Below are 27,087 nucleotides of genomic sequence, written 5' to 3'. Positions count from 1 at the left end.
CATGGGCACTAGGAACCGTAGTCAGGAACTTCTGGATGTGAGGTTTCACTGCGGAGCCGTCCCACCGTCCCCGCAAATTCCAATTTGAAAGAAAAGCCATGTAGATTTACTGATGAGCAGACACAGCACCAGGAAGCAAGGAATCTAGGAAAATACCCAAATCACAAGAAATATGCGAATTCCAGTTACAGAAGACTGGAAAACCCAGGGAAGGGTCAGCTCTGGGGTGCGGCCTGGCCGTTTATCCAGCATGAAGGTATCCTGATTCTCTACCTCAGGTCCCTCGTCTTTTAAATAGCTGTCCTGTCGCTTCCCTGCAAGGTGAAGGTGAGAAATTGAGCAAGACCAAGAACTCAAGACTCACCTGTTTTTGCTAGGCATCCACACAGCGGGGCAGGCAGGCCCATGGGGTGTGGGGAAGGGGAGTGGGGGAGTGGGTAGGTTAGGTGGGACAAGCTTGTGGCTACTGAACCACATCAAAACAAACGAGAGAGAAGCGTGCTCCCTGTAGTTCTACATTCTTGCCTCTCCATGTTTCCATTTTTAATCTTTAATCTTTTCTTCCGTCAGGGTCTTTGATACTGATGGGGACAGCTAATGACAGATAAGAAGGAACCATATTCCCACAGCTTTGAAGTTTGCAAAAAACACTTCATGCATACTCTATCAGTTCTCTAGAAGAACAGAACGGATGAAATGAGTAGATCAAAATTAAATAATTTAATTAAACCTACTAAGGGCTAAAGGGAAGGCCAATCCAGCAGAGATCTGAGCATCTGCCTTGGCCACACCCTTTTGATCTGGAGAGTCTCCTGCATCAATTAAGGCAATCAGGGCAGTTCTGCGGGAGAGGCTCCCTATGTAGATGATTTTAATTTGTGGCAAGTTGACATTGAAACCAACCATAATAGCCACCATCTGCATTGGACCCAGCCTGGAATTACAGCTGCTTTCTGACTGAGGCAGGGGTGGGGATGTGGGGGTGTGGGCGATGGGGTGATGAAAATCTTAAAACAAAACATACTGTGTGGCAGAGGCAGGAAGATGTCTGTGAGTTCCAGGTCAGCCAGAGCTACACAGATAAACCCCGTACAATAAAAGAAAAATAAACAAACAAACAAAACCCCCAAAAACCAAATAAAAAACTTAGGCCATACACCCAACCAGATATAGCTGGATATATATACAAATATATGTGTATGTATGTATACACACATATGTACATGTGTATGTATATATACTTAAAATACATACATAAAAACATATGTGTATATGTATATATATATATGTATATATATCCTTTAGAGTGAGGCAGGGAAATGACTGGAGAAGGTCTAGAACTGTATGCTCTTCTGTCCTTGAGTAGGCCTTGATGTATATCCAGCCCTATGTAACTGTGCTCAGTTAAAACAGAAACTGTGCCTCCCATCCTGTACCCTAAAAGGGCCCATCAGAGACTCCGCAGGTCACGGTTGGCTTGGCCACTGGGGTGGTATAGGTAAGCTGAACACAGCTTAGCTTCATCTGAGGTGTCACACACACACACACACACACACACACACACACACACACACACGCTGTCCTCTTCTCTGATTCCTCCATTTCCAAAGGTAACACCTGAGGTGACTGGATCCCAGAAGAGTCCACACGCTTCAGGTCACAGGGCTAGAAAGTACAGCTCAACGCTGAAGTCTGCCGCCATTCCACCCCACCCCATGGGGAATTCCTGCACATGGCCCCTCTTGTCTTCTCCTCCTAAGATGGCAAGAGGGAGCAGCTGGACCGAATATACCAGGTGCCAGAACACAGCTGTTCCCTCCTTGTCCGCCCCGCTCCACACCCAAGCTGAGCAGAGCTGGGTGGAGGCTGAGGGGGGTGGGGCTCCCTTGTGATGTCCAGTGATGCTGAATCCACCGCAGGCAAAAGCATCCTGAAATTGATTCTGAGCAGTTCTGACTGGTGAGAGCTGCCACTGGCCGGTTAGAACTGGTGAGCAGGAGGGCAAGAAGTTCAGGCTTCAGGTCAGAGTATGCAAAGGGAGGGAGGGATTAAAGGAAGTGGGTTCTGGAAAAGGCCCTAGCCTCAGTCCCCACCACCTTCCAGCCCTGGGCTCCCTTCCCATCTGTGATAACAGTGAGTGAACTCCTTAACCAGCTTTCATGCCAGAAGAAAGCTGCACTGTAAAACTAATCCAGTTGAAAACTGGGGAGTACAGAGGTATAAGCTGAAGGGAGGACTCCACACCCCCGCACCCTGCTTTGCCAGGTGAGGTGCGTGCCTGAGGTACAGTCTAAAACCCGGGTTCCCTTTGCAGGTGCAGGTCCTGCCATGCCCGTTCCATTGCTCCCGATGGTGCTTCGATCGCTGCTGTCCCGCCTGCTGCTGCCTGTTGCCCGCCTGGCCCGGCAGCACCTCCTGCCCTTGCTGCGCCGGCTGGCCCGCCGACTGAGCTCCCAAGACATGAGAGAGGCTCTGCTGAGCTGTCTGCTCTTTGTCCTCAGCCAGCAACAGCCACCGGATTCTGGAGAGGCCTCCAGAGTGGACCACTCCCAGAGGAAGGAGAGATTGGGCCCCCAGAAGTGAGGCCACGGGTCCTGGAAACAGCAACGCCCATCAAAGTACTTTTGGAGCCGGTTAGTCCAGGCGTCGGTCCGCACGCACGGGCATGGACGGCAGACTGCCCAGTGGGCGAAGACAGTCCGGGCTGAGTGCAAGAGGGCTCTGACCTGAACAGTTCCCACTCCCCTAGCTCCTAGCAGGCTACAGATTGTGTTGATTGACCCTTCCTCTCTGCAGCTCCCTCTGCCTTATCTCTGGCCTCCAGGGTGGACCTGCAAATGCGGGTATCAAGGTCAGTTAAGAGATGATGTTTCACTTAGACTCAAGACAATTTAGCTAAGAGGTGGTATTTAAATCCAAACTGTCCCGTCTACCTTAAAATTATAAGCCCTTGCTTCCCGTTAAAGAATGAGTACTTTCAAAGCTTGGTACGCAGCAGGTAGTCAATAAACGAGGACAGTGTGTTGTTATTGGTGGTGGTGGCTTTTGTTTTTGAGACTGTTTTATGTATGCCAGTCTGGCCTTAGACTCCTGAAATGATCTTGAACTAATTTCTGTCCTCTATGACTTTACTTCCAAGGCACTGGCATTACAGGCACACACCACATCCAAGCCTAGTTTGGGTGGTATTAGGGATTGAACCCAGAACTGTATGCACGCAAGGCAAGCGCTCTCTCTACCGGTTGAGCTAATTCCAGGCTCTGTGTTGGATGACTGAGGTGTCTCAGAAAATCTCACCACCCCTACTCTCGCCTACCTCTGGGTTGGTATCTGTGGGAAGCTGGAGAAGGGGCAGAGGTGAAGGCACTGACTGGTAAGACTTCCTTTGGATAACTTGTTCCATCTGTCTGTCCCTCGGTCCTCACAAGCTACAAGTTTGGAATTGTGTAACTTCATTTAGAATGTCCTCCTGCGGCCCGCCCAGCAATGGCTTAGATCTCTGTTGCAGGAAGGCTAGCTGGCTGACAGAGCAGGGAAATTGATCCCGGGTGTGCTTTGGAGACATCTCAGCTCGATAGTGGGATAAAGAAAACTCGTCAGCAGGCAGTGGGCCGGGAAGTGGGGACATGCGTGACCTTTAGGGACATCTTACTACCCTTGAAGAAATAAAATCACCTCAAAACTTCACTTCTAGGGGCTGGAGAGATGACCCTGTCAGTTAAGAGCACTAGCTGTTCTTCGAGAGGACTTGAGTTCAATTTCCAGCATTCTCGTGGCGGCTCACAGCCCTCTATAAGCCCAGTTCCACACCTTCCTCTGGCCTCGAAGGCCACCAGGCATGACCTGGTGCATAGACACACACTCAAGCAAAACATCCATACACATAAAAAGAAATATATTTTTAAAAATGTACTTTCTCACTCCCCAGCTGAGCGAGCACTTTTGTGTACGCATGCGTGGGCGGACATCGTGTACTATGATTCTCTGAATAATTTGATTATGATTGTCACACCAGTCCCTCCAGCAGTGACTTCTGCTGTAGATTAAGAAGGGCATAGTAAGAAACACAGGCCCCTATCAGGGGATCCTCAATCAAGTTGGGGATCCCATACAGGTTCCTACAGAAACTTGAGCCTGGGAAAGCGGGACATCTGAGCTGAGCTGCCCCTCCCCCTCCCCCTCTACCTCCCAGGCCCGGCAGAACTTTTTCCTCCACCCCGTGACCCAGCTGTTCCTACAGAGTCCTCAGAAACTAGAGCATGTGCGACCTGTGTGGACAGGTGGATTAAAAGCAGTCCCACCTTTCCTAGTACGTCCTCTTCTCAGCCCCACGGCCCCTCCCACTGGGCCTCCTTCGGCCACCGGGCGTCCCCGGATCTCCACTCCTCCAGCCGCGCGGGGCGGGGCAGAGCAGGCAGCAGCTGCGGAGCGTGAGGCTAGGGAGCTATCGTCGGTGGGGGCTACTATCGCGCGCCCCGTGCCAGAGACTGGTCAGCTCTGGCCTTGGCAGCGACCCCCACCCCCCAGGTGAGGAGGTCGGGAGATGGATGGGGTCCCCACGACCTGGGAATTTTCATTCTCCCCTGTCCAGCCTCCCCACCCCCACCCCAGGTCCAGTCTCAGCAGGTGCAATGGGGCGGCCATGGAGACCGAACGGTTCTGATGGTGTCCAACTGGCCCTTTGAAAAGGAGGATTTGGCTCCTGGAGTACAAATCTGTCACCTCGTGAGGAAGGATGGATATATATGTAATATTTATTTATTTATTTATTTATTTTGGAGTTTGTACAGTTGGATGGTTGTTTAAACTCTGGGCCACTTAAAATTGTCTCCTGGGTCAGAGGAGACTAGGAGACTTATCTGCCAACCAGCGGGTTAGGAGAGTCATCAGAGAAATTTGGCTAGAAGCCAGATTTAGACAAAATGAACAAAGTCAATTCTTCTTGGACCCTGACCTAGTATCCACCCTGTGTACACATCGGTCTTTATTTGAAAATTTGATACTGGGCACAGGGAAGACTCACTCAATTGGTTCAATTCTCTCAGAGCCTATGTATGTATGTATGTATGTATACATATTTTGTATATGTATGTATGTACATATATACATATTTTTCCCAAAGCTATGATGCCACTTATAATCCCAGCACTGGGAAGGCAAGGGAGAGGACAAATGGTTAGAAATTCTATGCTACAAAACAAGTGGGCCAGGCCAGGTTAGTGGCACAGGCCAGGCTGGTGGCACAGGCTTTGATTTTAGCCCTCCTAAAGCAGAGGCACGCAGATCTGTGTGAGCTACAGGCCAGTCTGGTCTGCCTAGAGAATTCCAGGTCAGCCAGAGTTACAGGGTGAGATCCTGTCTCAAAAAAACAAAACTCAGGGTGGTGGAGAATTGGCTCAGTGGTTAAGAGTGATTACTGTTTTTGAAGAGGACCTGGGTTGGGTGCCAGCACCCACAACAGTTCCAAGAGATCCAAAGTCCCCCAGGCCTCCATGTACACTTGCTCTGTGTGGTGTAAACACACAAATACATAATCTTGAAAAAAACAAATCAATGTGGACGGTCCCTAAGGACTGCAGTCAAAGGTAGTTCTCTGGCTACACACACACACACACACATACACAAACACACATGAGAGTGGGAGGAGGGAGAGGGAGAGAGACAGTTTGATCTTATATTGATACAGAATCTTTCCAGTAACTTATTTTTTTAGCAATGGCATTAGGCCTGAAGAACTAGCTCAATGGCTAGAGCACACCCCTAGCATGTTCTGTTCCAAGCCTTGAACTTGACCCCAGTGTCCTCAAACAAACAAGAGTAAAACGAAGACAACAAAATCCACATTGCCTTAAAACTCTTCTTCATTGCTGGCTCTTTTATGTGTCCCCTTAAATTCAGCACAGTGGGCAAGTGTTTCCCCGGGTTTCCCCTAGTTCCTTTTCTGCCACAAGGCCACAAAGATTTAATCACTCACAAGAGAGAACTTGAGACATAGCTTGTGACACACACACACACACACACACACACACACACACACACACACACATACAGAGCCGGGAGCAAACACTCTTGCAGCCAACACAGATGGTCAGATGGCTGTTGCTAACAGCTGAGAGAACAGGGCCTGGAGAGGGGAGAGAGGAGAGGGGGGAGGGGGAGGGGGAGGAGAGAGGAGAGAGGAAAGAGGAGGAGAGAGGAGGGAGAGAGAGAGAGAAAGAGAGAGAGAAGGGCAGGGGAGGGGAGAGGAGGGGAGGGGAGGGGAGGGGAGGGGAGAGGAGAGGAGAGGAGAGAGGAGAGGAGAGGAGAGGAGAGGAGAGGAGAGGAGAGGAGAGGAGAGGAGAGGAGAGGAGAGGAGAGGAGAGGAGAGGAGAGGAGAGGAGAGGAGAGGAGAGGAGAGGAGAGAGGAAGAGAGAGAGAGAGAGAGAGAGAGAGAGAGAGAGAGAGAGAGAGAGAGAGAGAGTTGAGTGTGGTGGGAAGCAAACCTACCTTCTAAAGGGTGAGGGGCAGAAATGATAGAGTTAGCCACAGTCCCAGCTGGGGTGGGGGACAGGACATAAAGGTGAGCCATGAGGTCAGGTGGACCAGCCCTCCTGACCCAACCTTAGTGACAGGGAATGGGGAGCCATGATATGAGGAGGAAGGTAAAAAGAGAGGCCTGGTAGACGTGCCTGAGGATCTGCCAGGCCCAGGCTTGTGCGAGCTGGGTTCCCAGGGCTGTCCAGCAGAGGGCCCGGGCACCAGCAACTGCCTGAGGCTGCCTGGGGTGTGGGTGCTGGCTGGAACCCATGCAAGGAGCTTGCCAGATGGGCTGTTCTCCAATAATAACAGGCCTGCCTGTGGCCATCTGCATAGACGGCCAGGTCCCAGTGGGCATGAGGAAAGGAACCAGCCTTCCCCAGTCTGGCTGGGACCCTTACCACTTCGTCTGTCCACTTCCAGCTCACTTTGCACACAAGGGCTCCCAGCCTGACCATGCCTAGTCGATCTCTCCCACAGCTGTGCCAGCTATGGTAACAGAGCCAGACTTGGGAAGGGAAAGAGGGGGTGAGGTGTGTGTGTGTGGGGGGGGGCAACGGAAGAAGGGAGGCAAAGGCAGGGAGAGACAGACCAGACAAACAGGGCAGGGATCTGGCGTTGTGGACAGACATGAGGCTACTCTTAAGCCATGGGATAGTGCCCAGAAAAATACCACCCAAGCCTGACTTCCTGCCCTCTGTTTGCTTAGTGCTAGTGGGGAGATGTGTCATCTCTGTGGGAGCAGGAAGGCTGTATACGCCCCCACCAGAGCAGCTTGAGAGAACCCACTGTCCTACAGAGTCAGCTACCTCCTAAGGGCTCAGTCGTCCTCTGGGGAGACTGAGTGCGTCTTTTCCCTACGATGTTAGCACTGGTAATTGTTAATTAGCTCCAATGGTTTCTCTGGAGCACAGGTTCCTTAGGGAGGTGGGGTGAGACAGGCAATCTGGATGGGATGTTCTTGCCTCAGGACCCTCCCCAACTTCTGGGATACATCAGTAGGGAGTGCTACTGTAGGGGGTCCCTCCTCCTTTGTACCCCAGCGGGGGGGGGGGGGGGAAGGAAGGAAGGGGAGGGGTATGAATGGTAAGAGGCTCAGCAAGGCTTCTAGCCCCGAGGGTTATCTTGGGATGGGACATGGGACAGTGAAATGCTGGCTAGGACAAAGATGTGCAGGATGTGAGGCCTTTCTTCCTGGCTCCCCTTTCTCCGGTCTCCAGCTGTGTTTCAGTTTTCTTAGAGGCCTCAGGGCTGTCCTCTTATGCCTTCATAAAGGAGCCTTCAAGGCAACATGGGGATGGGGGGGGGAGAGATGCTGTTTGTGTGGTGTGCGGCGAGTCTGAGGGCAGGAGAGAGAAAACAAAACACCTCCAGCGTCTGGGTTCCAGAACGCTCAAATCTGAGGTATCCCAGAAAGTCTTCTTGAAGGGAAAAGGAGGAGTGGAAAGGAAAAAGGATGTATTAGAAGGGTGTGTGTGTGTGTGTGTGTGTGAGGGGGTTGCTAGCAGTAAAACGGTGGAGTGTGAATAATGGCGTGGGCGGGGTTCGGAGAGGGATAACGGAACACCTGAGGTGGAGCGTGGCTTGTGGGGGCGTCTGGACCTGGGTGAGCAGAGGGCCTGTCTGTGCAAGAGTCCCGCCGTGGAATGTGTAGGAGTTAGGAGCGCAGGGCCAGCGCGGAAATTAGGGGTACGCAGTGGGGGGCCCGTGCCCCCCTCCCAGGCTCGCGTGTCCGGGTGACAGTTGGGAAGGGTCCAAAGACGTGCTCCGCCATCGAAGCCAGCAGCCCTGGCGGCCCTAGGCGTAGGGTCTCTGACTGGGAGCCGGTGAACTGTTGAGGGGGCGGCGAGGAGCCTGGGGGCGGGGCTGTCGCCGGGAGGAGGTGGCTCCCACGGGCCCGGGGCGGACCCAGCAGAGGGCGGGTTTGAAAGCGCTCGGGCGGGCGCGGGAAGCGCTGGCCAAGCGCGCAGATTTCGTCGCCGGAGGTGTCCTTCTCCAGCAGGTGCTCGTAGGGCTTGGGTGGGACATGTTGGGGACTCCGGGGTAGAGAGTGGAGTGTCCGGCTTGCCAGGAGGGAAAAGGAGGCCCGGTCTGCCAGCTCCGAGGCCGCGACAGGGACTTTGGGGTGCGGCCCCCACGCGGCGCGTGCAGAGCAGCGCCAGCACGTGGCGCGCATGGGCCTGGCTCTGGGTAGGGGGACTCTCCTTTTGTGGGGACCAGGGCGGAGCTGGGCCCAAGACAGCCTGGCTTCTGGGCCTGGAAGCGACTGTCGCTGTGTTGACTTCCGCAGAGGATCGGCGTGTGGGTAGTTCAATGCTACAGTCCTGTGTGAACTAGAGGGAGGGGTTGTGTTGCCTTCTGCCCCGAGGCAGGAGGATGGGGAATGCGGGAATACAAATGGACGTGAAGGGAGCTAGCTGGCCATTTACAGACTAAACTCCTGTTCCTGGCCTCCCTTTCCTGGGCGAGTCCTCATTTACTCTACGCGGAGAGTGAACGTGTGACAAGATAAAGGACTGACGCGCACACCCAGGCTTCCTTTGGATGAAGGCTCTCTCCACCCCTGCACCTTATACCCCATTCGGGTCCTCTTGCCAAGCCTGAGCCAACCCCCTCTTCTCCATTAACCCTCCTTCCGTCCTGTTCCTCTTGTCCTGCTTGTGTGACCTTTGCATACAATAATATATGCGTGGTGGAATGGTTGTGAGTTGTCATGACTCTGAAACTAATGTTATGTGAAAGAATGGCCTGAATCTCCCACTTGTTTTAACCCTTTAATTGGAGCACTGTTGCCTTCCTGGAAGCCTACACGAATAGCTGAGGAGCCTTGTTAATTTTGCCTTCCCCACTTGAGAAGGAATCTAGAATGATCGGTACATTGAGTATTGATGCTGTCACCCCCATTCACCAGCTCTGCGGGCTTTCTCAAGTGATGGAGCCTCTTTAAACCTCAATCGCCCTAACTGTTTAGTAGAAACGGGGCAGCTGGAAGAGGGGCATCCTCAGATTTCAAGAGAAGATTCCGATGTAGCAGAAACTAGGCTGAGAAACTGAGCTATGTGAGAGGACCCTTAGGACGCAGGAAGGCCTCAGATGGGCGATAGCTTTCAGGGCCTCTCCATCTCGGCAGGTCAAGGCATGGCTGAAATGATACCAGAGGCCCTGAACTGCTATCAGATCTCTACTGGGACAAAAGTAAAGAAAGCCCCTAAGCAGCAAATGGAATGTTTGGATGTGGGTGGAACCCGAGAGGTGGGAATTTCTGCAAGGGGAGAAGTGATGTGTGTGTGTGTGTGTGTGTGTGTGTGTGTGTGTGTGTGTGTGTATATGTATGTGTATACTTGTCCAAGCCTAAGCCAGTTTTATGATGGAAGAGTTAGCCTCCCTCTGGCTTGTGGCTGTATTCACTTTTGCTGGTGCATGGGAGAGGTGTGGGGTGCTCGGTGGAGAATTAGCTATGTTTTGATGGGGTCCCTTCCCTACTATCTAATAGAAACCTGAGTCCTCAGGCTCCCCGCAGCCGCAGCAGAACCCTCTTGTCCTAGATAAATAGCAGTGCTACTGTTTGCTGCTGCTCTGTCCCCAGTGCCTAGGAGGATGCCTGGCGGACCCACAGAGACCCTCAGCAAATAGTCCTTAACCAACAGCAGGAGCCTTCTGCCTCCTTCTGGAGGTGTGTGGCTTTGCTGTCCAGTACTGAGGGATTTGGCCCGTCTGGGTTTCACCCACAGCAGAATAGAAAAGCGGCTATAGGGCCTCAGGGTGACCAGCTGTGACGCCTGTCTGGGTGGGCGGGGACTGAAGTTCTAGCTGCACCTGAGAGCTGACCTGGCTGCCACAGGCTTAGATCCCCTGCTGAGCCGGTTGCTTGGGCTGCTGTCTTATCTCCCAGCTACAGGGTGGCCCTTTATCTCTCCCAGCTTCGCTGGTACTTTTAGCTTCTGCAGCTTCTTAGCTTGTGAGACCCCCGCTGAATGGGGGCCCCTTGAGGCCTGAGGGATTCTCTCCCGATAAGCCTTGGCCAACTTTTCCACTCTGGACCCTCACCTAGGACCCAACCTCCTGCCTGAGCCTGAGCCAGGACCCCTTCCTGGGGAACGCCCAGGTACCTTTGGCTCTCACCGTCCTGCCAACATCGAGTCTATAAATTTGGTGAGTGATGAGATGGGGATCTAGAGCAGCTTGCCCTAGACAAAGAAATAGCAGTCTGATGGGTGGGGTGTCCCTTGAATATGCTTCTTCCTTACAGGACTAGCCCACTGGTGCTGTTATCTCCTCTTTGAGAGTGAGGCACAGGGCAGCATGTCAAGGGTTTGGTTAGGAGCTCTGGGAGCACGATGCTAGCTTTCCAAATTTCCCTTCAAAGCCACTGTCAGACACGGGAAGAGGATAGTTAGTGGCCTTGGACTGAGAAAGGAACTGGGGGTGGGGGGGGGAAGAAAGGAACATTCTGGAACTGGAGGTCAAGGAAAGGAACTTGCTGTGGAGAAGTCTGTGTCCCTCCCACAGTTATGAAATATATTCCTGGAGAACTCAGGAAGCCCCTAGGCAGCAGCTGGAAAGGCGTAGAGGCTGGCTCCAGCAGAGGCTGGCTCCAGCAGAGGCTGGCTCCAGCAGAGGCTGGAGGGAGTCCCGATTACTCTAGGAAGCAGTCTGCGAAGGGAAGGCCCTCCCTGCCACAGTCTTGATTGGGTGATGGGGTGGGGGCACCCAGGAGGGGAGAGTGCAGGCTCATGGCAGGCCTCAGGAGACCTGTGTTCCTTACAGGGTCTGTTTGCTCTCTCACTCTTTCTCCCTTTTTCCCCTCTGCTCTGTCTCCTCCCCTTTGCCTGCTCTGTCACTGTTGTCACTGTCCCTGACCCCTTTTCTCTTTTCTGTCTTCTTTGACTGTCTTTCCCTGCCTCTCAATCATCCGTCCTCCTCCTCCTCCTCGATTGCTCCCCACCCTTCGGTTTCCAAGCTTATAAACTGCTTCTGCTGCTGGATAAAAATAGCGGTGGCAGCGGCCAGGCTGGCAGCCAGGTGCAGCCCAATCAGGCAGAGAGACGACAGGAAGGCCTTCCTGGGGCCAAAGGCCAGATGGGGCTGAGTTGAGTGGTCCTGAGTCTGCAGAGGCTTCCCTTGCCTACTCTGTGTCCAGCTCTACCCCCCCCCCCCAAGAGAAAGGCCCAGGGCAGTGTGGAAGCAGAGCCAGACAGGGCTCGATATTCCTTTACCCCCAGCAAGAGCCAGAGGGAGGGAGCTGCCAGCCAGGCACAGCCGAGAACACTGGAGCCATGACAACCAGTCACCAGCCTCAGGACAGGTACTGGGTGGCCAAGGGGTGTGACGGAGGGTGGTTGCAGGGAGGGGGGAGCCGGTCTGGAGATCTGGGGAGTGAGTCTCTAGGGTAAGGGTGGGAGGGAGGGAGGTGCGGTGTTTGGGACTTGAGGGAGGGGACCTCAGGACTAACTGTGTTCCCAGCCTGGTGGTTCTGAGTCAGTTCTGCATGGGGTAGGGTGGAGAACATGCATGCCCTGGCTGGGTGCTGGCTAGCATGCCCGCAGGGCTAGGTGAGCAGTAGGTCCCTATTGGAGTGTCTCAGTCTTTCCACTGTTATGCGCAGCTAGACAGCAGCTTCCAGCTCCTCCCACCATCACTGTGGGGAGACACTTGGCTGCTTCCCTCATTCCAGAACACATCTGGCAGGACTACCCCTGTCCCTGGGGGTCGCCCTTGCATGACCTCAGCCCACGCTGCTCTCTGGCCTGACCCTTCCAGCCTTCTAGCTCCGGAGCTTGGGATCTTCCTCAAGCTAGTTAAGGTCCGGAATGCGTGCTAGGATGGAAAAGGAGCTTGAGTCTAGTCCTTCAGAGGGGCTGAGGCTTGTGGAAGTTTATGAAGCCATGATACACTCTTTCCAGATGGCCCCTCTGTCCTGTTGGGTCTCTGAACCTCTCACGGCTCCCCTGCCCACCATTTTCCTCTTGTGCTATGTAACTAGGCCCATTCTGACTGGAGAGTTAGCTGCATCTTTCTGGGACCATTTCTCCATCCTGTAAAGTCTGGTGAGAACACCAGCCTTCTGTGACTGTTTTCTGAGGGGAAGAATTGTCATTGTCATTGTAGGTTCCAGCTTCCTGCCTCCTTTCCTTCCCAGGCTGCCTGGTGCCCTGGCCTCTTCAACAATCTACCCATTTCACTGCTGCCTGGCTCAGCAGCTCTTCTCTGACCTCCTGTCCTTGTATAACCTTCCCTCGGAATTTTACCTTCCATCTGAGCCTTTGAACCAAGCCTTGAGCATCTTGACCTCAAAGGGAATGGATGAGGGCTTTGAAGGCTGTGGTGTGGCCATGGCTTAGACTGGCGAATTTGGTTGCTCTTCTGGCTGTCCCATTTCAGGCTTGCAAGAGGCCTGTTCCACTGAGTTGGGTCTCTGCTACCATCTCTGTGCAGCCTGTAGATGCCGGCTAAGGGGAAGGTATTTTACCAGGCATAGGCAACTGTAATGGAAGGGACCAGGGCCACTAAGCTTACAGGCAAAGACTGTCCGAAGTCATGCTCAGAACCAGATGGCAGCCATAAGTCCTAATCTATCTGCCCTGCCGTAGGTAGTTTGGACTATAAAACTGGTTCTGTCTGTCTAATATCTAATAAGGGAAAAAAAAATTCTATAGCTCTCTACTTCCTAGTCCCCACCCCCTACCCCCAGCCATGTGACCCACTGGGTCTAGAATTGTCTGGGTGTTGTTTTTTGACCTCAAGAGTTCTTGAGAGAACTGGCGTTCCCGCTTAGACAGCTTAACTACTTCCAGCTGGTGTGGTGGGGCTGGGGCTTGTGCCCACTGCCCTTTACCCGCCCACCTTTAACAGAGGTTCCAACACCAGCTCTGGAAGTGTGGGTCATCACACTGCTTCCCCGATCACCCAGCCCCCTGAACCTTCTAGGACTTGGGAACAAAGGTTCTGTCTCCCGTGTCATTCAGAACTGCCACCAGCCCTTTTCCTTCAACCCATCTTACAGCCTGTCCTGTACCCAGGACCTACACATCCCTCACACCTCTGCAGGAGGGCGCCTACTTGTGGATACACACAGCTGGGACCGCTGGGTAGACGGGAGGGAGGGGAGGTGGGCTGACTGATCACTTTGCCTTTTTCCTACGCAGGTATAAGGCAGTATGGCTTATCTTCTTTGTGCTGGGCCTGGGGACACTGCTCCCCTGGAATTTTTTTATGACCGCAACCAAGGTGAGGTTGGAGTGGGGGTCAGGTACTAGGCTCCAGAGGACATGTTCCTTAGGCTTTCAAGGCCTGGTTCTGTGCCTCTGGGCACAGAGAGGGACAGAGGTCCCAACACTCAACCTCTGCAAACCCCACAGTATTTCACAAACCGCCTGGACGTGTCCCAGAATGTGTCCTCGGACACTGATCAATCATGCGAAAGCACCAAGGCCTTGGCTGACCCCACAGTGGCCTTGCCAGCCCGGAGTTCTCTCAGTGCCATCTTCAACAATGTCATGACCCTGTGTGCCATGCTGCCCTTGCTGGTCTTCACCTGCCTCAACTCGTTTCTGCATCAGCGGTGAGCCTCCCCGTCCATGATGCCCAGCCAGCTCCTGCTTCCTCAGCCCCAGGCTGACCCTTCCTGACACCCCACCACCACCACCACCCCTGCCTCTCCTAGGATCTCTCAATCTGTTCGGATCTTGGGCAGCCTGCTGGCAATCCTGCTGGTATTCCTTGTCACTGCCGCCCTGGTGAAGGTGGAGATGGATGCTCTGATCTTCTTTGTCATCACCATGATCAAGATTGTGCTCATCAATTGTAATCGGGAGGGGACGGGATGGACAGCCATGGGCCTGGGTTGAGATCAGGGTGGGGGTGGTTCAGGTTAAAGCTTCCTGGGAAGCCCTGATTGCCAGCCTCTGCTGACAAGCTGTCTTTGCTACTCCCCAGCATTTGGTGCCATTTTGCAAGCCAGCCTTTTTGGTCTGGCAGGTGTCCTGCCAGCCAACTACACAGCCCCCATCATGAGTGGCCAGGGCCTGGCTGGCTTCTTCACCTCTGTCGCCATGATCTGTGCCATTGCCAGTGAGTCCAACTGCGCGCGCACTGCCCTGCTTTGCTGGTTGTGGGGAGGCAGGGTAGGGTGATTTGGAAGGGTGGAGCGTATCTGAGCTTGTGCACTGTCTGCGCCAGGTGGTTCTGAGCTGTCAGAAAGCGCCTTTGGCTACTTCATCACAGCCTGTGCAGTTGTCATTTTGGCCATCCTGTGCTACCTGGCTCTGCCTCGGACGGTGAGCAAATGGGGGGATTTGGGGAGGCCTCGGGGTTTCAAAGCAAGGGTGTCTGGAAACTAAAGGATGGCAAGCTCGGATGCCTAGAGCTGCCCTGACTCTACTTACTTCTCCCATCTCCCTTGCTGAACAGGAATTCTATCGCCATTACCTGCAGCTCAACCTTGCGGGGCCTGCAGAGCAGGAGACCAAGTTGGATCTCATAAGTAAAGGTCTTAATTACTAAAGGAAGTCTGGTAGGGCGGTAGGATGGGAGTGGGAGGGTTGTGGGCATGTTGTGTTAACTGGCAGCTGGGAGCCAAAGGAGGACACTCGGGCCGTGAGTGGGTAGGGAGAGGGGAAAAGAGGGGTGAGCCAGGGAAGATAGCGCAGATGCCTTGCAGGGTCTTGGCGTGTTGCTCGGTTGGTAAGAGTGGGTGCACAAAGGCCTGAGTTTGATTCCTGCACTGGGCAAGGTGGTGCACATGTAACCTTAGCGTTTGGGAAGGAGAGGCAGGAGGACTGTATTCAAGGTCATCCTTGGCTATACAGTGAGTTCAAGGCCAGCCTGACCTACATGACATCTTGATGAAGAAAGAAGGGAAACTTGGGTCACCCTGAATGTCTCGGGCATTCGGACAGAGGTCAGCGGCTTCAGAGGGAACAGAGAATGACAGGAGCCTCCTGGGGGAAGGGTCAGTCCCCAGGGGCTCGAGTCAAGGGTTATTAGGGTAGAACTGCGGACTAGCCAGTTAAGGGAGGTGCCCACCTCCAGCTCATTCTACCTGTTGTTCTGTCCTCCCCAAAACTTAAAGATCCTTTTACAACCTCTCACCCGACAGGAGAGGAGCCAAAAGGAAGAAGAGAGGAATCTGGGGTGCCAGGCCCCAACTCTCCACCCACCAACAGAAACCAGTCTATCAAAGCCATACTTAAGAGTGTACGTGGGCCCGGGGTGTCCTGCCTACCCTTCCTCACCCTTCTTTCTCCTTTTGCTGTTTCTACCTTATACCACTTCCCTTTCTGATCTAAGACTGGGCTTTCTCCTGTCTTCCTATGAATGCTGTGTGTGTGTCTGTCTGTCTGTCTGTCTGTCTGTGAGATTTAAAAAAAAAAGATTTATTTATTTATTATACATAAGTACATTGTAGTTGTCTTCAGACACCACAGAAGAGGGCAACAGATCTCATTACAGATGGTTGTGAGCCACCATGTAATTGCTGGGAATTGAACTCAGGACCTTCAAAAGAGCAGTCCGTGCTTTTAACTGCTGAGCCATCTCTCCAGCCCCATCTCTGAGATTTATTTATTTATTTATTTATTTATTTATTTATTTATTGTTTTTTCAAGAACAGGGTTTTGATGTAGCCCTGGTTGTCTTGGAACTCACTCTGTAGACCAGGCTGGCCTTGAACTCAGAGATCAGCCTGCCTCTGCCTCCTGAGTTCTGGGATTAAAAAGGGGTATGGTACCAGTGTCTGGCTCTTTGGTCTTTTGTACACAGAGCCATGACAACCTAGGGCCCTGTATGAATCTCTCTTCTCTTCTCTCTCTCCAGATCTGTGTCCCGGCTCTGTCTGTCTGCTTCATCTTCACGGTTACCATTGGGTTGTTCCCTGCTGTGACTGCTGAGGTGGAATCCAGCATCGCAGGCACAAGTCCCTGGAGTATGTGTGTCCCTTGCCCCCTCCCAGCCCCCCCCCCCAGCCCCCGCACTTCCCTCCTAGGACGGATTCACCCAGAGTCTAAAGTGGAATCATGGGTGGGGTATGGGCAACCTCTGGGGCTCCCTCTGCCCAGCTGGATCTACACGGGCCTACTAGACACCCTGCCATTGGATGGAAACCTCTGAGGCAGAATGAAGAGTCCTAGGCCCAGAGAGGGCCAGTTGCTAAGTCTTAAGTCTCTTTCCTAGAAAGCTACTTCATTCCCGTGGCCTGTTTCTTGAATTTCAATGTCTTTGACTGGCTAGGCCGGAGCCTCACTGCTGTCTGCATGTGGGTGAGTACAGCATGGGCGGCAGGGCTGTGGGGTTCAGGTGTCCAGCTGAGGCCAAGAGGGAACCCAAGAAAGTATGGTGGCTGCAGTGTGGCTCTGTGACTGATAGAGGGCTTGCTAGCATGCATGGCCCCTGGGTCCCATCTGTAAAACTGCAAGAAGGGAAAATGGAGGGGGTGGGGCAGTGGCTCAACAGGTTAAGAGCACTGACTGCTCTTCCAGAGATCCTGAGTTCAATTCCCAGCAGCCACAACGGTGGCTCACAACCATCTGTAATGGGATCTGATGCCCTCTTCTGGTGCATCTGAAGACAGCTACCAGTGTACTCATCAAAAACAAAAAACCTGCAAGAAGGGAAAAATACCGTGTACTACTCATAACTTATGTGTAACTCTGTGTACAAGTTCATTCGTTTGTTTATCTGTCTGTAGAGGCAGGGTCTCTGTGTGTTGCTATCTGGGAATTTACTCTGTAGACCAGGCTGGCCTGGAACTCAGATCTCTTTACTCCCTGCTTCCCAAGTGCATGTGCCACCAGCTAAGACTTTCAAATTATGTGTGTGTGCATGTGAATGCAATGCCCACAGAGGCCAGAAGAGGGCACCAGATCCCCTGGAGCTGGAGTTAGAGGAGCTTGTGAGGACTGGAAACTAAACCTGGGTCTTCCGCAAGAGCAGGACTCTTAACTATTGAGCCATTCCTGGCCCATGCGTACAGTTCTTAGGTGTGTAGCCTGGCAGAGGTGTGCATGTCATGGCTCCCACCTAGATGGAAAGATACATCTCGACATATCATAGGCACCACTGCGCCCCTAGCAATCAGCACCCCCAAAGGCACCCAGGCCTAGTGGTTTTATCCAAGTCCCCAGGGGCCCCAGGAGACCGGGAGGACTGACATGCGTGCTGAAGCCTTGCCTGTGTCCGCAGCCTGGCCAGGATAGCCGCTGGCTGCCGGTTTTGGTCGCCTCGAGGATTGTGTTTATTCCCCTGCTGATGCTCTGCAACGTGAAGGCTCGCCACTGCGGCGCGCAGCGGCACCACTTCGTCTTTAAGCATGACGCCTGGTTCATCGCCTTCATGGCTGCCTTTGCCTTCTCCAATGGCTACCTCGCCAGCCTCTGCATGTGCTTCGGGCCCAAGTGAGTCGGGCCATGAGGGGATTTGGTGACATCAGGCAGGACTTACAGGGAGATGGCAGTAGGAGAGTCCCTCCCCATCTCATAGCTGCACGGAGTTGGAGTTGCTGGGGGGTTTTAAGGGGCAGTGGAGGTAAGGGCTTGCTAATGTGCTCCTGCTGAGCTGTGTGGGAAGGGATTAAGACAGGGTGGAGGATGGTCCCTAGACACAGTCTCCCAAGAAGTGGGCTGGGATTGGGAGTGTTGGAAGGTTTGGGGGTGGGGGGACAGGGCTGGGCTCAGCTTGCCTAAGATTACCCTGCCTTTCCTTTTAGGAAAGTCAAACCAGCTGAGGCGGAGACAGCAGGAAACATCATGTCCTTCTTTCTGTGTCTGGGCCTGGCTCTGGGAGCTGTGTTGTCCTTCTTGTTAAGGGCACTTGTGTGACCCTGTGGGGACAGAAGAACTACACTGCCTGCTTCCTGCTCACTTCCTTCCCTGCCAGGGACGAGCAGGGGTCGAGAGGGGCTGTTCTTCTAGCTGACTTCTGCTTTCCTCTGGACTGTGCTTCGCCCAGCTGTCCAGGAGCCAGCGATGGCCTGCGGGTGGACTTGGAATTCAGGGTCAGAATGGCAAGGGCTCAATGGCCTCTGACTGACAGCTCCGACTGATGCCCGCTTACTCCAAGCACAAGAGACTCCAGGGCCAAGAGAGATCTGTCCGCCTGCCTATCACAGGATAGGGCGGAGGCGGATGGCTGATTGGTGTCGTGTGACCTGATGTCCCTCCCCTTGCCCTTCTTCCTTCTGTGCCTGTTCCATGTCCCCAGCCCTTGTCATTTTACTGCCTTTTTTATACTGACAGAAACCAGGTGCCTTCAGAGGCCATCTGATTAAATAAACATTTTTTTTCTCCATAGCTCTGTGCATCCTTCCAAGGTTTAACTAACTCCTTGGAGAGGAGAGAAGGCTGGCAGCCTGAGTCTAGGTTTCTGCAATGACCCAAGCCTGGGCCTGGGTATAAGGGGGAGGATGCAGTCCTTCAGTCTCAGAGGGGCTGCAGCGCCCCCTACTGGGGACACAGGGAAGAGACAGGCCTGGAGCCAAGACGCCACCCAGACTGTGGCCCAGATTTAGAAAGATGTAGCCCGAGTGGTCTTCACATTCCATAAGTACCTGAAGGTGGCCTTGAACCGCTTCCTATGTGCTGGTACTGCAGCTGTGTACCACCATGTCCTGGATCTAGGGATCAAGTCCAGGGCTTTGTGCATGCTAGGCAAGCGCTCTGCTAGCCGAGCTATGCCCCAGCCCCTCTTTCTCATTTCAAGGGCCTGGAAATGGAGGCAGCTTTGTCTTCCCCGCTACCTTCCCCTCCCCCACCACGCTGTCCTCAGCTCCTGGAATGAACTCTGCCAAACTGGCCAGCCCCACCCCCAGCTCCTGGCCATACTCCCACATCCCTGGGCAGGAAAAGGCTGAGGCCTGGGCTCTCCCTTACCTTGGCTCCAGGCCCTGACACCAAAGCCCAGGCTGCCAGACTTCCTGGAGAACAACGGGCCTATGTGTCCTCATGTTGGCGTTGGACCTCCCCGTTCTTCAGCCATACTGTGGTCTGAGGAAGGGTGTGTTGGTATGGGATGTGAGACTCCCTCGGTGGAGGGGGCGCTGATGCTCCAGCTCAGGACTGACTGGAACTGAGAGGAACACTCTGGTCCTAAGTGCCCCTTGTCCCCAGCCCTGGGAGACAGAAGCTTTTGCCCCGCCCCATCTCCCAAGCCCCCTCCCCCAAGGCTGCATGTTCTCTCATCCTCTACCAGCTGATGGCTACAGGGGTGGCCCTACTGTTGGGACTTCCTTTTTTCACAGAAATTTCATTTAAACTAGTGGTTCTCAAACTTCCTAGTGCTTCAACACTTTTAACACAGTTCCTCATGGGGTGAGCCCCAACCATAAAATTATTTTCGTTGCTGTTTCATAACTGCAATTCTGCTGCTGTTATGAGTCGTTCTATAAATATCTGTTTTCCCATGGTCTTGGGTGACCCCTGTGAAAGGGTCCTTAGACCCACCCCAAAGGGGTCACAATCCACAGGTGGAGAACTGATTTAAACAAAGGCTTCAGACTTTCGTGAGAAGTAGTGTATTTTCTTTTGTTTTTGTTTTTTTTATTGAGACAGAGTTTCTCTCTAACCTTGGCTGTCCTGGAACTCTATATATAGATCATGCTGGCCTTAAACTCAGAGATCCACCTGCCTCTGCTTCCTGAGTGCTGGGATTTAAAGGTGTATACAACCATAGCCTGGGTTGTTTTCAATTCTTTTTCTTCTTCTTCTTTTTTTTTTTTTAAAATTAATGTGCATTGGTGTTTTTGCTTACATATATGTCTGTGTCAGAGCATCTGACCCTCTGGGACTGGAGTTAAAGACAGTTGTGAGCTGCCACGTGGCTCCTGGGAATTGAACCCAGGTTTCCTGGAAGAGCAGCCAATGCTCTTAACCACTGAGCCATCCCTCCCTCCATTCCCCAGTTGCTTGTTATCAATCCTTACTAAGGTCAAGCTTGGTGGTGGGTTGGAGGTTAAACGCATCACTGTACCAAGCACGGGTGTCCATGACTAGTTTGTCAAAACTGCATACATGCCTCAGCAGTGGTAGCTCACACCTTTAATGCTGGCGCTTGGGAGGCAGAGGCAGGCAGATCTGTGAGTTCAAGGCTGTTCTGGTGGTCTACAGTTCAAGTTCCAGGAAAGCAGGGCTATACAGAGAAACCATGTTTCAAACAACCAAACCAATCAACCAACAAACACCCCCAGCATACATCTGCTCTGTTAGAAATGGCCTTCCTATGCTATCTGGTTCAAACTGCCTGTTCCCTAACTAGGAGGCAAGCTAAAAAATACAAACAAAGTCTCTCCTGCTTGCCCTTAGCTCCAATGACTTGACTTCCTCCTCGTACTGAAATTCACGAGAGGTTTAGCAGCTTTCTTTTTCAACACTGGTAGCCTCTGGGGAACCCGAATTTTTTTCCCAAACTCTAACTTCCTACCTACAGTCTGGCTCCTGGGTTCCCTCTAATCCACCCCCGTGTGTGGCCACAAGGAACTGGTGAGAGTGTAATTACTCATTTTCCAAAGATTTATTTTATGTATGTGAGTACACTGTAGCTGTCCTCAGACATACCAGAAGAGGGCACCAGACCCCACTACAGATGCTTGTGAGCCACCTTGTGGTTGCTGAGAGTTGAACTCAGGACCTCTGGGAGAGCAGTCAGTGTTCTCACCGCTGAGCCATCTCTCCAGCCCTCCCCTTTCCCCGCCCTCCCCCCTTTTTTTGAGTCAGTTTTTCTGTGTAGCCCTGACTGTCTTGGAACTTGCTCTCTAGAGATCCTCCTGTCTCTGCCTCCTGAGCACTAGGAAGTAAGGTATGTGCCACCGCTGTCCTGCCTGTAACTACTTTTTTACTGGTCTTAGCTTTTCCGAAGAGTGTTGAAGATTCAGCAAGATGGCTGTGCATCCTGGCTGGCATGGTACTCACTATGGCTACTCTCCCGAGGGCTAGGATTGAGGCATGGCACCATCACAAGGGAATTTTTGTGCAGTGATTACAAGGGTGTCTCTCCCTTCCCCAAAGTTCCCTGATGTTTGACTCTCTACCATTGGCTTGTGAAAGTCTCTCCCCGTTCTGCGCCCTAGGGCGTTGGTGATATGACTTATCTCCTGTCACACTTTGAGCTGAAAGTGCTCCCTGGTTCCTAGGGGTGATCTGAAGATATTCATGAGCATGTGACGCTTGTCAAGTTTACCCCATCTCATGTCCCACCCACCTATGTGGTGACATTCATTGCTTGAATGTCCTTGAATGTTAGTAGGCTCTTAACTCTGGCACTGACCTGAATGGGTGTCGGAGGGGGGCATTTATGATTCTGCCACCAGTGTTGAAGAAAATATCTGGAATATAATCGTTTTCTCCCAAAGTCTTTTTAAAAAAAAAAAACAATTTTATGTACATTGGTGTTTTGCTTGCATATACATCTAGTTGCAGACAGTTGTGAACTACCATGTGGGTCCTGGGAATTGAACCCAGGTGCTCTGTAAGAGGAGCCAGTGCTCTTAAGAACCACTGAGATCTCTCTTCAGCCTCCCCCACCTCAAACTCTTCTAATGCATAGCCTTGTCCCTGAGTAACTACACTGATGGCTTCTGACCACAAGTGAGCTCTGTAGGCACCACCTTGAAGGTCAAGGAGAGTCAGGACCCACTGCAGGTTACTTCCTCCTCCTGGGAGGGAGGGAAGCTTGAGCAAGGGACTGCCAGGTATCCTTCCTGCCACAATGTTGTACATCACTTCCTGACGTCTCTGGTCTCTGTTCAAAGCAGTCTACTGAACTGCTGTTTTCTGGATGGCTGCCACTGATGTAAAAGTCCTTTACTGTGTGGGTCAATATGGTGAAGATTGCAGAGCACCCCCTTGTGGTCATAATCCACCACTGCAATTGAGCAGACCAGTGACTGCAAGGATGTCTGCTTTTTCCGGTGTTTACATGAGAAGACTGGTAAATTCTACCTTTGTTTAAAAACCTCTAGGTATAGAAAGGAGGAGATGTGAAAACAAGGGTACAAGGAAGTGGAGAGACAGGAGAACCTCAATTCTCACCTAAACTAAATTGTTCGTAGAATTAAGTTGATAGCAACTAGGAATGGATGTGAGCAGAGAACTGTGCTGTCTGGCTGTGCAAACAGGAAAGTGTGACGGCAGGAGATTGGCCAGAATGATGTCACAGCTAGGCTGGCAGTCCATACAGGTCCCTGGGGACCGTAGTGTTCCTAGGGTGGGAATGGCCAGAGTCCTCAACTCCTTAACCCATCGATGACTGTGTTCTAGCCAGGCTAGAAAAACAGGCTTACCCTGTTTGTTTTCATGGTGTGCCCATTCAGCCCTCTACCCCTCCCGGTAGTCCCGAGCACGCGGCTTTCTGGGTCCTAGCTGTGGGGAAGTGCTAAGTGTGGATCAGCAGGGCCCGAGACAGCAGCACGCTCTTCCTTGGCCTTTTCAGGGGGTAGGGCCACTTGGCTTGAATTCAGACCCACAGAGTCATCTGTCTTGGGCCCAGCTGTTCAAACCAGGAAAAGCCATTCTCTGTGGCTCCGGTTTCTCGCCAGGGAGTGGGAACATCGGGCAGGCTCTGCTAAGGGAATTAAACCACGTGCCTAGAGTTGGTACAGGGTAAGAAGATACTATTTATTTATTTATTTATTTATTTATTTATTTATTAGAGTTGGTACAGGGTAAGAAGATACTATTTATTTATTTATTTATTTATTGGTTTTTCGAGACAGGGTTTCTCCGTGTAGCCCTGGCTGTCCTGAAACTCACTCTGTAGACCAGGCTGGCCTCAAACTCAGAAATCTGCCTGCCTTTGCCTCCCAAATGCTGGGATTAAAGGTGTGCACCACCACTGAACAGCAAGAAGATACTCTTAATGCTGCTGCCCCGTAAGGTCCCCTGGTAACCAGGATGAGTCTCGGCATCCTGGGGTGGTCCACCTAAGCTACCTGCTCCCCTCCCCCACACCTCTGGGCGCTGGGAGCTTGAGAACCAAGCCATACTTACCTAGTTACCTCTTCCAGTGTGGATTACTGCTTGGGCTCTTGCTGTCAGTCAGTCAGCTAGGAATCCCAAGACTTTGGAGACGGGATGCACCCTGGGTTTGGGGTAGGGGCTGCTGGAGCTAAGCAAAGTATGTGATGTCACAGGTTCCCTGCCCCCCACCTCAATGGGAGCACCTTCTCCACTTGCTTGTGAGGAAGTCAGACTGTGGGACCTATACCACTGCACCTCGTGCCCAGGTCACCTTACACCAGGTACTCAGAGTCTCTCATGTGTAAAGCAGGGAAGGTAACAGGTGGAGAGCCACAGAGATCATGAATGACTCAGCTCTCCCATAGCTGGGGACTGGGACTCCTCGATGCGTGCCTGGTTTACTCTGGAAAACAGAAAGGCTAAAGGATGAAAAAGGGATTCTGTAGGCAGGCATGACGATGCGGTGCGTGCCTTTAATCCCAGGACTCAGGAAGCAGAGGCAGGGGGATTTCTGTGAGTTTGAGGCCAGCCTGGTCTAACAGAGTTGAGTTCGAGGACAGCCAAGGAAGGCTACACTGTGAAACCCTGACTCAAAACAAAAACAAAACAACAGCAACAAAAAGATTCTGTCAGTAAACTACAGTGGAACGAAAGGCTTGGGTCCTTGATGTGTATCTCTGCCACCCAGTCCCAGAGCTAAGGACACAGGCACAGAGCACAGCAAACAGAGATCCAGTCAGCTGAGACCCGTGTGCAGAAAGGGAGTCGCCAGTGCCTGGGGCAGAACAGGAGGCAGGCAGAACCCAGGACAGGTTGTGTGTATGGCGCCAGCCTGCCCCTCCCCTGACCAGTCAGGTCCAGAATAAATTCTGTTCAGGCTACTCTTTAGTTTCCCTTGAAGGGGCTGGGAGCACTGGAGGTCAAGTCTGAGAGGACTGTGGTAGAAGAGAAGGCAGGGCTGGTTAGTTAGTTACATACCTTAGAGACACAGGTCTTCAGAACACGGAAAAATGGTCCCGAGTGTGTTAATGGGGTACCCTGATGAGGTCCCGTTTACATTTTGAGAATAGGGTCAGTCACAAATCCTGTCCTTTTTTTTTTTTTTTTTGGTTTTTCGAGACAGGGTTTCTCTGTGTAGCCCTGGCTGTCCTGGCATTCACTTTGTAGACCAGGCTGGCCTGGAACTCAGAAATGCCTCTGCCTCCCGAGGGCTGGGATTAAAGGCATGCGCCACCACGCCCGGCTCTCTTTTTACATTTTCTTTTTAATCCTGTCCCTTTTATAACCATTCTGCCTTTAGCGATTCTGTTCTTGTCCATAACTTTAGCTATCGGCTTGGTTAGGCCTGGGTCTTCAATCCAAATCCAGTCTGGATCGCCCCCTCCCATCCCTCTGCCTGTTGGATAGCTGTTTTTGTCTTGTTTTTATGATTTGCTTATTATGTATACAGTGTTCTGCCTGCATGTACACATGCAAGTCAGAAGAGGGCGCCAGATCTCATTACAGATGGTCATGAGCCACCATGTGGTTGTTGGGGATTGAACTCAGGACCTCTGGAAGAGCAGATAGTGCTCTTAACCTCTGGGCTGGCCTTGAACTCAGAAATCCTCCTGCCTCTACCTCCCGAGTGCTGGGATTAAAGGCGTGCGCCACCACTGCCTGGCCCCTGAGCTTTACTTGAGCATACTAAGTGCATAGAACCTCCAGCCCACTTGGGCCCTTAACAACCCAAGGATGAACCTGGGTGGCCTAAGGAAACAGACAGGCTTAGGACCCATGGAGTCAGGGTAGTACACAGCTCTGCTCTCAGAAGATTAAAAAAGAAAAAAAAAAAAAAGCCAGGTGACTCCCAGTGACCTAGAAAGGAAGCCCTTCAGGAAGGGAGGAGTGTGGGCACAGAAAGCAGCCCTGCAGGCTGGGGCTGGGTTATAAAAGGCTGCGGGTGCCATGCTGAGCTCTATCCTGAAGAGTGGGAAAGGCCCCTAGAGACAGCCTTAAAACCCCCTAGGCCTGGAGGGGCCTGAGTCCCAGTAGTAGGCTGCAACCACCATTGTTCCTAAGATAGGGTTTATACTTGATCCGGCAGAAGCTGTTGGAGAGTGGCCAGCTAACACAGCTCGTAACAGGTCACTACTTGCCGCTGCTGGGCCCCACGCTTGGTTATCTACACCCTGTAGGCAAAGAATTCTCCTTACAATTGGTAGTGAATTGGGGGTAAAATCAACTCCTTCACTCTCCACACCTTGCTTTTTTTTCTTTGTTTTTAACCATTTTCCCCAATGTTGTCCAGACTACTCTGCTTCAGTGTCCAGAATGCTGGGACAAACAAATGCCACCATTCCTGAGTTAAAGATAGTGTATTGATAAGGGAAAATGTTACATTTGAATTTTAGCCCCTATAAAGTTTTGAATGTGCCTTGCCAGCCTGCCTGTGCGTTGTGTACACATAATACCTTTGGGGGCAGGAGAGGTGAATATTTCTCTAGAACTGGAGTTACAGGTAGTTGTGAGCCACACCCCACACCCCGGCTCTGGGAATCTTACCCCCATCTTCTGCAGGAGCAAGTGTTGTTTTTTTTTTTTTTTTTTTTTTTTTTGAGACAGAGTCTCTGTATAGCCCTGGCTGTCCTGGAACTCCTTTGTAGACCAGGCTGGCCTCAAACTCAGGAATCTGCCTGCGTCTGCCTCCCAAGTGCTGGGATTAAAGGCGTGCGCCACCATGCTCGGCAAGACAGAGTCTTTGTATGTAGTCCTCGATGTCCTGGAACTTACCATGTAGACGAAGCTGGCCTCACACTCAGAGACCCACCCTCCTTTGCCTCCTGGGTGCTGGCATCAAAGGTGCTTACAACCACCCCGAGCCTGTCTACAGGTGTCTTGCTTCCATGTGTGTGTGCCATGTGTGCTCCGGAAGGGCAGCCAGTGATTTTAGCCCCTGATTCATCTCTCTAGCCCCATCATCGTTTTTTTTTTTTGTTTGTTTATTTATTTTATTTTATTTTTTTGTTTTTCGAGACAGGGTTTCTCTGTGTAGCCCTGGCTGTCCTGGAACTCACTCTGTAGACCAGGCTGGCCTCGAACTCAGAAATCCTCCTGCCTCTGCCTCCCGAGTGCTGGGATTAAAGGCGTGCGCCACCACTGCCCGGCATCATCGTTGTTTTAAGGCAGGGTCTCACTCCATAGACCAGGCTAGCCTGCAGAACACTGCATAGCCTAGGCTGCCCTGGAACTCATGGTAATCCTCTACCCCAAATTCTAAATGCCGGAAAAGTAAATATGAGCTACTAAACCCAGACTCGAGACTATGAATATTTGAAAATTTTCTGGGTAAGCGTGAGAAGATAAATTACCTAGCCATTGGGTTTACTAAATCAAGCCTGATAAGTGCCTTATTAAAAAAGGCAAACGGAAAGGTGGAGGGACGGCTCAGCGGTTAAGACCACATACTGCTCTTGCAGAGGACCCAGCCTTTATTTTTTTATTTTTTATTTTTTTTGTTTTTTTTTTTTTGAGACAGGGTTTCTCTGTATAGCTCTGGCTGTCGTAACTCACTCTGTAGATCAGGCTGGCCTAGAACTCAAATCGGCCTGCCTCTGCCTCCCTAGTGCTGGGATTAAAGGCATGTGCT

General features: G+C 52.1%; 2 protein-coding genes across 26 annotated transcripts; both read left to right on the top strand.

Moving 5' to 3' along the window:
• Nucleotides 1-1,803: 1,803 nt before the first annotated feature.
• Mymx (myomixer, myoblast fusion factor) lies at nt 1,804-3,039 on the top strand. 5 transcript variants are annotated; one of them, XM_006524789.3, is made up of 2 exons: nt 1,804-1,959; nt 2,315-3,039. In XM_006524789.3, exon 2 carries the CDS (start codon nt 2,329-2,331, stop codon nt 2,581-2,583), a length of 255 nt encoding a protein of 84 aa, XP_006524852.1. In that variant the 5' UTR covers nt 1,804-1,959; nt 2,315-2,328; the 3' UTR covers nt 2,584-3,039. The 5 variants fall into 5 exon arrangements, with proteins under 5 accessions (XP_006524852.1, NP_001170940.1, NP_001170939.1 ...); NM_001177469.1 differs by having other exon boundaries at nt 1,898-1,989; nt 2,315-3,033; NM_001177468.1 differs by having other exon boundaries at nt 1,933-2,021; nt 2,315-3,033.
• Nucleotides 3,040-4,381: 1,342 nt separating this feature from the next.
• Slc29a1 (solute carrier family 29 (nucleoside transporters), member 1) lies at nt 4,382-18,800 on the top strand. 21 transcript variants are annotated; one of them, NM_001376990.1, is made up of 14 exons: nt 6,849-7,010; nt 10,568-10,668; nt 11,739-11,821; nt 13,662-13,743; nt 13,875-14,077; nt 14,180-14,319; nt 14,452-14,586; nt 14,695-14,792; nt 14,926-15,004; nt 15,614-15,711; nt 16,330-16,438; nt 16,687-16,772; nt 17,695-17,906; nt 18,218-18,800. In NM_001376990.1, exons 3-14 carry the CDS (start codon nt 11,793-11,795, stop codon nt 18,327-18,329), a joined length of 1,383 nt encoding a protein of 460 aa, NP_001363919.1. In that variant the 5' UTR covers nt 6,849-7,010; nt 10,568-10,668; nt 11,739-11,792; the 3' UTR covers nt 18,330-18,800. The 21 variants fall into 21 exon arrangements, with proteins under 21 accessions (NP_001186044.1, NP_001363916.1, NP_001363919.1 ...); NM_001376991.1 differs by lacking the exon at nt 6,849-7,010 and adding an exon at nt 7,873-7,920 and having other exon boundaries at nt 14,926-14,998; NM_001376992.1 differs by lacking the exon at nt 6,849-7,010 and adding an exon at nt 8,136-8,205 and having other exon boundaries at nt 14,926-14,998.
• Nucleotides 18,801-27,087: the final 8,287 nt, after the last annotated feature.

This window comes from Mus musculus, chromosome 17 (genome assembly GCF_000001635.26).
Source record: "Mus musculus strain C57BL/6J chromosome 17, GRCm38.p6 C57BL/6J".
In the NCBI taxonomy this organism is placed as follows: Eukaryota; Metazoa; Chordata; class Mammalia; order Rodentia; family Muridae; genus Mus; species Mus musculus.
The sequence above is the reverse complement of the archived record's forward strand: the minus strand, read 5'-3'. Positions and strand labels throughout refer to the sequence as shown.